Here is a 15,225-nt window from a genome sequence, read left to right on the forward strand (position 1 = left end):
ACTAAAGTAGAGTTTTCTTTGTCAATTTGCTCTTATATAGCTTCAAAATTTTTAATATAACTTTATAAATTTAAGCTTTCCTTGCAACTACGTTGAACTCTTCAACTTCTGAGCCACTTCCCTCCTCAATGTCACTTTCTTCCATTGCAACTCGATCAAATCCTTTATGAGGATTTAGCAATGTTCCTATATTAAATTTATCTTGGGGATGAGGTGTCCGATATCCTCCCAACCATCCTTTCAGATGACTTAAAGAACAGTTTTGGAGCTTTCCTAAATTATTTAACAAAAAATAATTACAATACATGAATTTTTTGATATAATTTTTATTTTTCTATTAATATTTTTACCTCTCTTTTTAAGACGGATAACTGATGTTATAATTATCAAGAGTAATACTGGAATAGCCAAAAGTGCCATAATTATCATTGATGTCTTGAAATTATCAATATCAGATTCTTTCTTCTTTGTTGTTGAATATTTATTTGTTGTATGTAGTAAGAGAGTAGATTTTTCAGGTGTTATTTTTTGCGACGATAATGATGGTGATAAAGTTTGTAATGGAGGCATATCAGTTAAAACTTTTTTTGTTGATTTGTGAGTAACTGAAAAGAAAATAAACTTAAAATTTTAGTGCAAAAGTAAAAACTATTTTCTATTTTTCAAAAACATTTAAGCTTAAAAATAATTTTCTGAATATGAAATAGAATGTTTACCTTTAAGAAATTTCCAAACTTTATTTGGCATAATCTCAGAGACAAAAACTTCGGTACCATCATGAGTGACTGCGATGTCATGAGGTTGAGTAAATGTCTAAAATTATACAAAAATTTTTTAATTACTACTTTTAAAATTATGATAAATAATTACTATTATCCATATATTTATATTGATAACTGTATTTAAAATGTTATTGTCTTACTCCTTGTTTTGGTTTAAAAGAATTAAGTAGCTGCCGACTAGTGAAGTTAAAGACAAATGCTTGAACAGGATGCTTATAATAGATGGAAGGACCACATACAGCAAAAAATAATCCTCCTGAAATAATTTTTGATCTTTTAATTATTATATAGCTTACTATATAGCATGGAATCAATATCCCAAATAACAATTAGCACCATAAAAACATACGTAATCAAAAGACAAAAATATAATATAATACATATAAACTTGTTTCTTGTTTAGTTTTTAATAAATTTACAAATATAAAAAAATTTATAAACTAAAAAATAAAGAATTATTATTGTTTTCTTAAATTTTGATAGATTTTTTTTAATAAAACAAAGTAAACATTAAGGGTTTTCTATAATACACAACAAATTTGAAGATAAATTTATATAAATTTTTATAATTTATTTTTAGATGCACTTAAGGTTAAAATAAGTTTGTTTTAAAATTTCTACTTGTGCTAAACATTCATTCAACTATTAACTGTGATCCTGTGTAAATGTTATTTGACTTTATTATTTTTTTTAATGTCAAATCAAATGTTAGCAAATTAAACTTCTATTTTTAAAGTATCATTAATGAGTATTCACATTTCAATAAAATATGAGGACATTAAAATGACTTCATAAATTTCAATTATTAATTCTGTTGTATCATGTTCGGTTGCTCTAAAGTTTATGTGAGATCTGAGGGATCGTTTTTAATTAATATAAAATATTATTAACATATCTTATTATCAAGGAGAGATTTTAACACAAAGGATGTACATTTTTCGTTTCTGAAAAAAGGGAGGAAACGAACTTCCTTTCTGTTACCGACTAGAGCTACTCATTGTCCCATGCAGATGAGTCAGCCATCCTTATAAAAAGAGTTAGATTTCCCACCTTTGCGTGCAGTTTCCTGATATAGGATGTGCCACATAATAATTGCGGAGTTCCCTGAAGATAAGTACTGGCCACATAAGAGTTGATCTCCGTATAGACTAAAGATCGCCTCCCATGATATCAAAGATCCCATATAGAAGACATTTAGAAACGCATAGAAGATTAATTATCCAATCCACTTATAGAAGACTACAACTACGAACACCACTTAAGTTCAAGGTAGTATAATTTCTTGTGAATGTAAACTCTCTCTCTCACGCAAGTTAGGAGCTTTAACCTTGTAATCCTTTTGCTATTTTATTTTGTTTTATTAAATATCTTGTTTATAATATGGTCTCATTAATGTCTAAATCCAAAGTCTCTGTCCACTCCACTTATTCACATCCCTCCCCCTCGAAATTCCTCACAAATGTATGATAGTCCGCATAATTGACTATCTGGTGTCAGGAAAAAGCAACTTACAGGGGATCGTCACTGATCCTTGTTTCTCATTAACATCTTCGGAAGCCATCCTTTGACAACCACAAGCATGTTTGGCAACAGGACTGCTAATTAAGTGACATTGAGTACATTCCCGACTTGATACCCCCTGCTAGCCCCTCACATTTATATTGCAACATAGTGTTGTTCATTTATCTTATTATAAAATAAAAATTGTTTTAAAACTTTCACTATGTACTAAAAATATTTTGAATTACTAATGGTGATTCTGTACATATTATATTTGATTTTATTAATTTTATTAGCATAAAATTTCTGAATGAATTTTAATAGTTTTTACCTTTGCTAGGACTATAGTCTATTGAAAATAATCTTCCTCCAAATTCTTTATGAACAATTTCAAAATGAAAGTTTCCTGACATAAGCGTGAAACACTGTATTCGTCCATTTTCTCTATCAGCAACACATACTAAACCTTTATCTTCAACTAAAGTTATCTTATGAGGAATTGCAAAATCTCCTGGTCCAGGTGGAAAATTCCCTAAAAGAATAAAAAGTAAATTTGAAACACAGAAATAATGTATAACATAAATAGAAATTTAATTTTATTCTCAAAAGTACCTATTTGAATACTCTGACCCCACTGATTTAAAAATTTTCCTGATGATGATAAACGAACAATACGGCTATTGCAATAACTAATACGTAAACATAAAATAAAACAATTTAAAAAATTTTAGATAAAAATAGAAATATTTTATAAATTTTATAACCTTACCCATCAGCAACATAAATATCACCATTTGAACTAATGGCAACACTAGTGGGTTTGCAAAAATGTTTATCATCATTTCCTGGTACAAATCTCTCTCCAAAGGTTAATGCTGGTTTAATATCTCCTGATAAAGGATACTTAAAAATCTGAAAATATGGCTTATAGTTAAAAACTATTATTTTAACTTTTTTATAAGCTTGACAGTAATTACTTTATGTAGATTTTTAAAATACTTTCAATGTATTAATTATTTATAACATTTATTATTCAAAATGCAAAAGTAATTTAAAAACTTTTATAAGTTTTGGAAAAGTTATTAATAAATAAATTCATTTATATATAAACATAAATAATTATAGTAAATTATTTGTTCAGAATGGATTAAATGAATATAGTTAAATACAAAATAAATCAGCATTTAAATAATCACTAGACAAAAAAAATTAAAAGTATACCTGATGCATAGCAACATCAGTCAACCAAACATAATCCCCATCAAGAGTTAAACCATGAGGCATATAAAATCTGAAAAAAATTAAAGCTATTTTAAGCATATAAGTTACAATTATTTAATGTAAGATTTAAATATTTCATACATGTTGCTTCCCCACTGATGGAGAACATGTCCTGTTACAGAATCAAGAGTAACAATTGTTGGACTTGCAATAGGACCCTTCTCAGTTAACAAATATCTATCTTCAACATCAAATGATCTAAATAAGAAGTTTATTTTTAAAGTATAATAAATTAGTTTTGTTACATTCTGATGTTTTTATTAAGTTTCAATTATTTAATAACTTACAATCCATTCCAGACATGATCTCCACGATGAAATATCACTATATTATTATTTGAATCAATATCAACTGCTGTTACTTGACCAAATTTTCTATCTTCTGCTGGCCAACTTGCAACTTCTTTATAAGCTAATTTTAAACAATTTTAATTATTTTTCTTTTCTTTTAATAATTTTAACATAACTTTATAACATATAATTAATTCTGAAAAATTGATAAACACTTCTTACTGAATTCACTATTGTAATCATCATCATCTTGATAATATTTATTGGAATGAAAATTTTCTATTTCTTGTATTGGATAAGGTCTATAGTAAGCATCTGTGAAGGCATTGTTTCCTTTTTTAGAAACTGAAGTCTTTTGATTCCATTGATTGGTATGAGCATTTTCTTCTAATGCAGGATTAGGAGAAAGTGGAACATCACTATCAGCAGGAAGCTCATTAACTAATTTAGGAATCTCTATATCTAAGCAACGAGCAAACGAACTACCATCATTTGCATTTGTATAATACATTATGTATAAGTTACACATTTCATCGTTTGCTGTTGACCTGTTCATAAAAAAATAACTCATAATCAAAATTAGTAAGTAAATAAAATGTTAGAAAAGTTTAAATTTTTGTGTTACCCCATATATATTGGTTCATTACTTTGAGTTGAATTGTAGGTGCATCTTGCAGCCTAATAAAAAAATTTTCTATTAAATTATTTATATTAATTATAACAATAATATTTTTTTTAATAAGATTTAACGAAAACAAAAGTTAGAAGACTGCAATTATATAAAAGGCAAATAAAAAAACTAAGTTTCAATTACTTGTTAGATAATATTTTACTTACTAATACATCACCCTCTGATACTGTATAAACTTGATCCATAGGATAAAATGTCTAAAAAAATCATATATTATAATCAGTTAAAAAGTAGTAAGATACTGATTCAATGTTAACAAAACTAAAATATCAAAACTGTATTTATGTAATCTATATATATAAATGAGGATGTTTATTTGCTATACACTCATAGGCTGTTCGACCAATTGCTACAAAACTCAGCAGTTACATTCAATTACTTCTAACATTGATAATGCCATACAAACCACTCCAAAACATCAATTCATTTCTATCTACATTCAATTTACTGATTTACATGTAGTGCCATCTATTGGCAAAAAATTTAACAAAATAATAAACTAAATATAATTCTTACAAAAAAGGATATAATTTTAAAAAATATATATATTATATTCACTTAATTACTGTGACAATGATATACAATGGTGATCGGTTAACGAACAGTTCGGACTATGAACAAATTGAAAATTGAACACTTTTGCAAAAGATTTTTATGTTCAGACAACAAACACATGTTCAGATAACAAACACCTGACAGAACAAACACAAGAAGAAGTGACACTGCATTTAAGATTTGTAAAACTATATTTTAATGGTATCTATACATGCTGTATGGCAGTGATGCACAAACTACTTTCATTTCCAACCCCCATTTTGTGTACTTTGTCACAACACCTTTTTTTAATCGTCAATGTAGTTAAAGTGAAATTCTTTCTGGAATTTGCACTTATGTTTCTGCCTTATTAGAGGTGTGAATAAAATACATAATTTTATGAAACAATGGTTTTATTTATGCATGTGGGTATAAATATTTATTTAATGAAAAATACTTTTAAAAAACTTTACATCATACGAATTCAATGTGAGATATGCTGTTCTATTTTTATAAATAATATAATTTTATTTCAATATTTTACTAGTACCTAATATTTGTTGAAGAAAAGCCTTATATTTTTTATTGTCAAATAAATTTATTTGAATTTGGTGACCCCAAAAAATTTTCTTGCAACCCATGGTTTGCACCTAGTGTTTCCACCATTTGCACCTATAATTTTTACTTAAAAACCTGATAATATTATAGGGCCTAAAAAAAGTGAAGTGTCAAGAACTGTGTTCACTGTAGGAACTAAACAAGAGATAATAGCCAAGGTAAGAGAGTGGGCAGAAGATGTCTTCTATTGAAGGCAGATGACTTCAACAGGTCTACAGTAGATAAAATCTTAGCTAAAAAAGATATAATCAAAAACACTCAAGCAGATAAAGGAGTAATGAAAATGCACCTGAGAAACAAAGATGTACCATCCATGAAAAAATGGATAGATTGCTTTTAGTTTGTTATTACATGTAAATAAACATAGTAAGAAAGTATATAATTTTTTATTTATTTTTTGGGGTCTCCACAATGAATTAATCAAATTCCCACAAAAATCTATGGTAAATCGATAATCAGTTAACAAACATTCAGGTAGTGAACACGGTTTTGGAACGGATTATATTCATTATACTGATCACTCACTGAAGTGCAAAATAGACCTTGCTACATCATTACTGAGATAGGTAGCATATAGCACTTGCCTGTATGGAATCAAAAGTGTTACCCTATGGGAACTATATATAGGTTTAATTTCCACATCTAACAACTCAGTTTTTTTTTCATTTCTGAACAGTACTTTCTTAATTCTAATAAGTGTCTTCCAATAGCTGAGTGGATAAAACCACTGAACACTGGCAGTTAGTTAGTCATGGGTTCACACATTGCCAGTGACCTGGCACATGGAGTTTTCCATGTGCCAGGTCACTGGCAATGGAGTTTTCCAGGTTTTCTTCATGTTAGTAATACCTAAATAGGGTCTAGCTTCCTATAAAAGTTTTCCTGGGATGCACCCCTCCTTGGCAGATCACTCACGTGTTGCATTGCCATAACCAAACTAATTCTAGTTAGTGATTATTTATTGTGACATTGTCACAATGCAGAGCTACAACTTTTCATTATAATGTTCTCAATTCTTTTAGCAGTGTCTTGCCCCTGTACATCATACTTTTCCATGCTGGTCACCTAACTACATTCAGAAGAAAATTTTGAATCGAAGTACATTAGAGCATCGATTATCCAAAACAATTCAGGACTGGGTTTGTTTGGATAACTGATCATTTATGAAAAAATATATTAAACACAAAACTGTACTGTATATAATTTGTATCACATGTCTTACAAATACATCTTACATAATATAGTACATTAAACTAGGCCTACATGTGTTTAGGTTGGCAGGGAGTAGGAGAGTGGTGCAATGCCACAGCACTAGTGAGAATTTGAATTTGCCAACTGGAATGCCTTCGGTTAAACGAAGTTTCAGTGAATCAGTATTTGGATAATTGATACTCTACTGTAATATGACTTCCATTCCAAACCAGAACTTCGTATATAGTGAATCTGGGCCTCCTGCCTCTAATCTTTCCACATCTGGTCTCAACTTTTATCTATCCCACTCCTTTATTGAGATTAAGGAAGGACAGACAGACAGGTGAACAAAAGTCAGAATTTATAGGTTTACAATTTTGCAGTCCAATAATTTTTCTATAAACTCAATATTTATGAGAACATAATTCCCACAGTTTAAACAATCTGTTGCCAAAATTTAAACACTATTATCACATAAAAGGAATTATTCTAGCATTTTTACAAGATTTTTTTTATTTAAACAAGTCGAATGAAGTATTTCGGACATTAAGGTTAACAACTTTAATCATATGCGGGGGCCATCACAACCTATCCAATATGGATCATTTTCCAAATATTAATACTAGACCAGTAATAATTAGTTGTCATTGACCATCCTGTCTTCAAGGAGGAAGTCAACAACTACTTTTGGTTGAATTACTTCAACCCCCTTCTGCAACAGTCCCTTCTTTCTATCAGACTAGCAGTATGTGGCATTCAATAGGAAAATTACATAATACAAAGTTACCAATAAGCACAAAATATATTTTAAGTGTTTTTGAGGGTGCTGAGTGTAAATATTTGGTCTGTTTTTTTCCAAAATTTGGTTCATTGGCAGATTACCATTTGATATTCAGCTGTGAATGGAATAGTGATATCTTAAAAATATGATATCTTAAAAAATTTAAGATTTTTTAAGATATTTTATTAAGATTTTATATTATATTAAGATTTTTTAAGATATATATTAAGATATTTTTTCCTCATTGTTAACTGCACCCTCAAAAACCACTTAAACCATTAAAAAATTTAAGATATCAATTGGAGTCTACTTAACAAATGAAATTGTGCCATTTTGTACCATCTGAATATTTGTACCATCTGAAACATGACAACAGTGGGCTGAAATACCAAACTTTCTTTATATGGTTTTTGTTTTAATGTTTGTTATATTATAGTATTTGATTTATATAACTACAAAGATTATCTTACATAAGAGTTTATACATCAAGTAACCAATCTAACATATTTTAAAAATTCTTTATTCTTCATAATGCACACAATTTAAAAAATTTTTTAAATGTGTTAGATTGGTTACTTAATGTGATAAACTCTTACATAAGATAAGCTTTGTAAATATAAATCAAATACTATAATATAATATAATACAAGGATTAGAAGTGCAAAATAATCTAATAATCTTTGCTGCTGTTATTTTTTGTCCAAACAATGCCAGGCTCATCTGCTAGTTATATATAAAACTAAATATTCTTATTAAGGCTATATTAAGTTTATTATATTACATAGAGTCATTCAGTAAATAAGAATTAGTTACATATACTAACTATAACTGCATAAATGGTAGGACCAGGATGCATACAAACAGTGACCTCAATTCTCATTCTTTGCTTATTAGTTTATCATCTTGTCTTCAAATAAACAAAAACATCCCATCAATTGTGAGAGACAGTCAATGATCAGAGTTTTGAATGTTTATTTGGCTAAAATTAATAAAATTTATTTGGCAAATTTGTGAAATTTACAGACAAAATATGATGAGAAATACAAGAAAATGATGTAGATTGTTTAATGAAGAAAGAATAAAAGTGTGCAATGAAATGTTCACATATATGAACAATAAGTTGTCACTACTACTCTGCTTGATTAAGAGAACGAGATTTGGGTAAAAATATGAGTTACCATTTCTGGATTGAATACAAACATCTTATAAATTTGTTGTTCTTTACAGCACAAAATCACACATAATTTCACAAATTGTATGCACAATGGCTATCACAAATGTTGACAATTTCATAAAACAAATCATATTTTGACAACATTGAATTTTTTTTACAACTGTATCACAAAGTGATGAATTTTAGATCATTTCTAATAGGAGATGAAACTTGCATTGTTCATGTAACATCAGAAAGTAAACAATAGTCAATGTAAAGACATTGTAGTGGATCATCAAAAGCAAACATTAGAGAGAATATACATACAAGTAGTCCTTATTAAGTTCCATTCTGGAATCCTGATTATAAGTCAGAAATAAAAAAAATAATGGTGAAAATCAAATGTGATTCTCAAGACAGCACAATTTTGTACATTTATGTAATACATTTATTTAATTCATTTATGTAATACCATATATGTATGTATATTGTAATTAATTACTGTGCACATATAATACAACACAATAACACTGTTTAGATGTATTACACCTCAAATTAACAATATTTTTAATCAATCAATCATAGCATTTTATTAACAAATTCATGAACACAGATAGTCAATTATGTTTAAAGAAATCTTTTAAATAAAAGGAAAACTTTGTGGCAGCACTGTATCTGTGTGAGGCCTTTGTAGACAAGTTGGTGTTTGGATTCATGGTGTTGCTGAATTTCATCTTCTTTTGTTCCAAATTTTTTGGAAAATTATCTTTATTTTTATTTACATACTTTCCTACAAATCTGTTTCATTGTATTTTATAGAAAAATTCACAAAAGTCCACAAATTTCTTTCAAATGACCATAAAAATTAATTTTAGCAAACTGCCTGCAGACAAATCTGCCACTGAAATTATAACAGGCAATCTAAAACAAGAAAAGACTTACTTAGCTCAAGAGTTTTGCTGCACAACAATGCAAAGTTCCATAAAAACATTCATTCTACAATCCTGATCTTGCATCCAGTAACAACTGTTCATTTCTTAACCTGAAGAAATTTTTAGCAGTACAGCAATTTAGCAGTGATAATGAGGTGAAAAGAGCAATTCAAGATGGTATCAAAACATTGGAAGCAGACTATGTCAATAATGGGATAGAAAAATGGGAGGAATAGGATAGAAAATAATATTTTGATATGTTTCAGATTCAAATACAGTTATGTTGAGAAGTAACTTAATTAATACATGTGTAAACAGATGGCAATAAAGAAATATTTTTAATCTTTTTATTTACAGGTTATCAGCTCTTACCTGTTGGACACTCACATATATTTTCCCAATGTACAATTTCAAATTTTAGTTATTAAATTATTTTGAAGAAACAAAATAAATAAATATACTAACTTGAGGCCACTGTGGATTTCCTTTTGCCAAGAAAGTCCAAGCATTATCTTTTATGTTATATTTATATCCAGAGATAACGACACCATATTTATGAGCATGAACACGATATGCAAAAGTATGAATAGGTTGTCTACCTCTAAAATAACAATTTACATCCACATGGTATTCTAAACAAAAAATTTTAATGTCATTGAAACATTTACTTATAAGCTAAAATTCTTATTATATTGAAAATCATTTAGATCAGAAATCAGGAACTTTAAAGTCATGTACAGTTTATTAAAATTAACAAAAGCTGTAGCTCATTAAAACTAAATAAAATAAAAAATTTCTTAAATTTTCTGATAATATAACAATAATCTTTTGTTTTTGATGTTTAACTTATTATTATTCTTATCCATAAATTTTATTTACAAAAAAAATTACCATGCTTTCTCAATTGTAATGCAAACCTTTTTTAGACTTTTCTGGTCTCCAAAATTGAAGTGCACATTAGATGCAGCCACTTTTGTGTCATTTGTTTCTCACTTCACTCAACATTTGTGTATATTATGTTGTTGGTATAGATGAGGTAGCATCTCTCTTGCTACTTCAGTTTGAATTTTAGTTTTGGATTTGGAATAGTTTACCATTCCAAAACTTTCACTTAAATTTAGCTTCATAGTTGATGATCTCTATGAAACTAAGTTTAAGTGAAAAATTATTTGCAAGATTTAGTCTGTTAACTGAAGAATATGTATACAGATAAATCAGTATGATATTATGTATCTGTTAACTTTCATCCTTATGCCTATTGACATGAAATCTCACTGTTAAAACATTGATTGTACAATAATTTTGACTGATTTTGTAAGTCCACAGATCCAGTATATCTGTAAATGGAGTCATAAATAAATATATTTGGAAACGTGAACACTGTGAAGAACTGTAAACATGACAATAAAAAATTTTTCAAAAATATGTTTATTACTATTTGAATTCATTAATTTCCTACAGTTGTGTCATTGATGATACATAGTGTGCATTACATTTGCAAGCTAACTTTTTCAAGTTTCAACATCTTCAAAAATTGAGTGTGCATTACATTTGATGACATGTTAGAATCAAGAAAACATGGTACTAAAATGCACAGTGCACCAAACAAGTAATGAGACTGATTTTTTTTCATGAATACTTTCAAGAAATGCACCAAATGTGGTTACCATTTCACTGGCTAGATTGTGCTGAACAGCAGATGCTTCGATCATGTCGATGACTCAGTCAGTGCATGCACAGCAGCCATGAAAGTAATGTTGTGCAAATAGTGGCAGTCAACTGTAGCATTATGGATTAGAGCTGTGATAAAATTTTACTGTAAATTAGGAAAAACAGCATCAGAAGTTTACAAAGACATGCTATTTGTTTATGGGGATGATTGTCTTAGTCGTGCACAAGTGTTCCGCTGGTTTTCAGCATTTAAGAATGGAAGAGAATCCTTAGAAGATGAACAACGCGACTTCATCAGTACTAGTTAGTACTGATGAAGTTATGTTATTATGAGTACATCAGTACTGACAGTGATCAGACAGTAGTACTTTGGAGTCATACAACGTCTCTTTGCTCACATGCATCGTGTCAAGACACATCTGTTCCAAAGCCATGGTTGGGTTTTTCTGCATGACAATGCACGGCTCTCTGTGCACTACCCATGAAACAGTTTTTAGCATCAAAACAGATCTGTGTGCGCGAACACCCACCCTATTCACCTGATTTGGCACCTACAGACTTTTTTCTATTTCTGAAAATTAAATGTGTATTAAAAGGGGAACATTTCAGTGACATTAGGGACATCAAATGTACTGTGACCAACAGATTGAAGGAGGTACACAATCAGGACTTCCAGCATTTTTCAACAACTTGTATGATTGATGTAAATGTTGTGTGGAGGTGCAAGGGGATTATTTTGAATCCATGTAACTGCAAAATTGAAATAAAGTTCTTAGTTTGGATGTAATGCTAGGTGTCTCATTACTTATTCGGCACACTATGTAGACTAAAGGCTTGTTCAGACATGTCTAGTAATTTAATGGAGTGGCAAGTAATTTAGTAATGTACTGTGTGTGGACAGTGAAAGTTAATCAAGTAGTTTACTAAAACTATTTAGTTTAGTACATCCATTTAATTCTATTTTTCTGATCAAGAAATAGCCTTGCCATTGTCTGAGTAGAGTTGTTTTTAGTAAAGTTCATTAGATGAATATTTCCTTTAGTGTTATTTAGTGCTACACAAATACATCTATTGTCTGTCCATCTCAAACACTTATTCCTGATTTACATGAGTAGAGTAGCTAAATTTAATTATTTGTATCATGGGAACAGTTTCATTTAGTACTTGAGCAAACATAAAATTTGGTGATTTGTTTAGTCAAGTAATATGAAATCAGTTCTATTTACTTGAGCAAGTCAATTACTTCCATTCAGTGGTGATATTCGAAATATATAACAAAGGGTTCGCTAACAGAAAATTTTTCCTTAACAATTTTTTTTCGCTTAAATGGTGCATTAGCAACATTAGTGCAAAAATTGACCTTAAGATACCCATATAAATAAAAAAGATGCGTTCGCAAAATTAAGTCAGTTAAAGTTTAACATTGTTTATGCCAGAACTATATATATATTGATAAATAATAAAAAAAAGTGTTCAAAATGGTTTATTTTGTACATATTTTAATATTTTTCATTCGAAGTATTTTATAAACATAAAAATTGGCTTTTTTTTAATCAGAAAAAGTCAGGTTTAACTGCTTTCCCTATGACTTTTCCTCAAAAAAAAACTTTTCTAAATCATTTATTTTATCATTAGGTATTATTATAATAATAGACAGATGTCATCGTCTCTCGAAATACAATATCTTTTTTATTTCGCTGTCGATAGCCCGACACGTGTTCCGCAGCCATCTTGTATTTTCTCGCGCGCGTGGGATTGTGGGATCTCTCGTATGACTGGACCTAGTTTCAAGAACTCTCTTGAGTCGATCGCGATTAAATCTCGTTTCAGTCGAGATTGAAACGGTCGATGGAGGTTGCACCATGGCGAACGGGGTATAAGGCTCTAGTTTAGTAGTGTTACAGAGTATAATACGTATATTTTAATATATTTTTTAAAAGAAACAAAACCACTGAGAAATGTTACGTGTGTTTAACAACGGGTTCGGAAAACTTTGAAAATGTTAACAACGGGTTCGGCCGAACCTGTGCGAACCCGCTGAATATCACCACTGCTTCCATTACATATAGCATAAAGCATGTGAAATCAACAAGTGTAGACTAGTTAGTTAAATAAAAAGTCTTTTTTGATAAAATTATTAATGCCAAACAATTGCCAGATTATTTCAGGCTATATTAATGCTACTATTAATAAATAAATGTTAAATAATTTGGCACAGAGGTAGGTGTTAGATGCCATTTTTTGATAAATTTAATAATTAATTTAAAGATTCTGAAAGAATTAGCCCAAAGGACTCAAACCCACAACTCCCACATATCATGCAATTGTGTTGCCAGTTTCACTATCCAACTTCCATCTGAACTTCACAACTCCTGCAGACTCAAGCCCACAGGATACTAACTACTTGACTAAATTACTGGATGTGTCTGAACAAGCCTTAACAGATTAAAAAATTGAAAGCTTTAGTATAGTTAAGAAACACCAAATATCAAAATTTGAATAATTTGGCTTAGAATAAGATAAAAATTTTTTATAAGAAATTGAAGTGTGTAATATATTCATTTAAGTATGATTGTAAATATTTTATTTACCAATTGCAAATAATATATAATTTTTTATTTGAAATTATATATTGCAGCTCAAAAGTTTATTTTTAATTCATTTTTTCTTACTTTTGATTCTAAGTCTTTAACCCATTCTAGATTAATTCTTTGTAGTTAAAAAATTATATGCTTACTTGGGCTTTTAGGTGGAATCATGGCACTTCCAGATAATAAAAGATGTATTCCAGCAATATATTTTTGTCTGAAAATATATTTATAAAATTAATTTATAAATAAATTATTTCTTTTTTTAGAATAGTTATACAATAAAAATTAAAATATACATACTTATAATAGTATAATTAGAAAACTTTTAGTTGTCTTTATCTAAATCAATAATTACTAATTTTCTAAAACTAATAATGTTACAAAATTAGTTATTAACCCCGTTATATGAATTAAATTAAATACACTTCTAGCCCCAAAGTTAACTATACATTAAACAGTTAGCCCATTAGTTATAGTTATAATCAAACGGGCTTATCACATCAAGATGTGAATAGTGATTTTAATTATAGCCATAACTAATAGGCTAACCATTTAATTAATGTGCCATTATATAAAGCTGAATCATAAATTAAAGCATTTCTAAAAAAGATATAATGAATTTCTTTCTTACAATATGATTTATTCAACTGGAAAATTTCTAACATAATTTCCTGATTTATTTTCACTTCAGTGTTGAATTATTGTATATCTTTGCTTTGATGTTTTAGAAAACTTAAAAATTTAGATTTAACACAAATATGTTGTTAATTCTGTGAATAATCAGAAAAATTTAAATGTGTATCAACTAATGAAAAAATTCAAACTTCAATTCCATACTATTAAACTGATTAACAACTTCATTTAAATTTTAATGTATAATCAAGAAAATTTATGAACAATTAAAAAGTTTCACTTCTAAATTTTGGAAAAGTAATATCATCTTCAAATTTTATAAAAAAAAAGTAGAAAAATTTTGATCATACATTTCAAAATAATAATGTGACTTCCTGTTTCAGTATTTTATAAATGCTTTGATGTACAATTTTAGTAGTAATAAAAACAATTATTCATTGTGACATTGTCACAATGCTAGGCTGCAATTTTTAATCATATTCTTAATTTATTTAATTTAAAATACTGTTTATGTTTTCCATCTCAAATTAGTAGTGTATAGTACAACATACTTTTCCTGTTAACAAGAGTCATGCCA

At 28.6% G+C, this 15,225-nt stretch overlaps 1 protein-coding gene across 1 annotated transcript in view; it reads right to left on the reverse strand.

The window, feature by feature from the left end:
* LOC111617460 (peptidyl-glycine alpha-amidating monooxygenase-like) overlaps window positions 1-15,225 on the reverse strand; it is a 38,684-nt gene continuing 23,459 nt past the window's right edge. The window contains exons 8-22 of the mRNA XM_023358746.1: window positions 14,162-14,229; window positions 10,219-10,385; window positions 4,691-4,741; window positions 4,479-4,531; window positions 4,076-4,401; window positions 3,851-3,974; window positions 3,645-3,761; window positions 3,504-3,573; window positions 3,052-3,194; window positions 2,895-2,971; window positions 2,614-2,814; window positions 923-1,038; window positions 717-813; window positions 351-605; window positions 1-273 (exon numbers count right to left, since the gene is read on the reverse strand). Coding sequence (XP_023214514.1) covers window positions 71-273; window positions 351-605; window positions 717-813; window positions 923-1,038; window positions 2,614-2,814; window positions 2,895-2,971; window positions 3,052-3,194; window positions 3,504-3,573; window positions 3,645-3,761; window positions 3,851-3,974; window positions 4,076-4,401; window positions 4,479-4,531; window positions 4,691-4,741; window positions 10,219-10,385; window positions 14,162-14,229 — 2,068 coding nt within the window. The 3' untranslated portion in view covers window positions 1-70. The remainder of the gene's footprint in view (window positions 274-350; window positions 606-716; window positions 814-922; window positions 1,039-2,613; window positions 2,815-2,894; window positions 2,972-3,051; window positions 3,195-3,503; window positions 3,574-3,644; window positions 3,762-3,850; window positions 3,975-4,075; window positions 4,402-4,478; window positions 4,532-4,690; window positions 4,742-10,218; window positions 10,386-14,161; window positions 14,230-15,225) is intronic.

This window comes from Centruroides sculpturatus, unplaced genomic scaffold, assembly GCF_000671375.1.
Source record: "Centruroides sculpturatus isolate CEXI.00-Female unplaced genomic scaffold, Cexi_2.0 scaffold118, whole genome shotgun sequence".
Classification (NCBI taxonomy): domain Eukaryota; kingdom Metazoa; phylum Arthropoda; class Arachnida; order Scorpiones; family Buthidae; genus Centruroides; species Centruroides sculpturatus.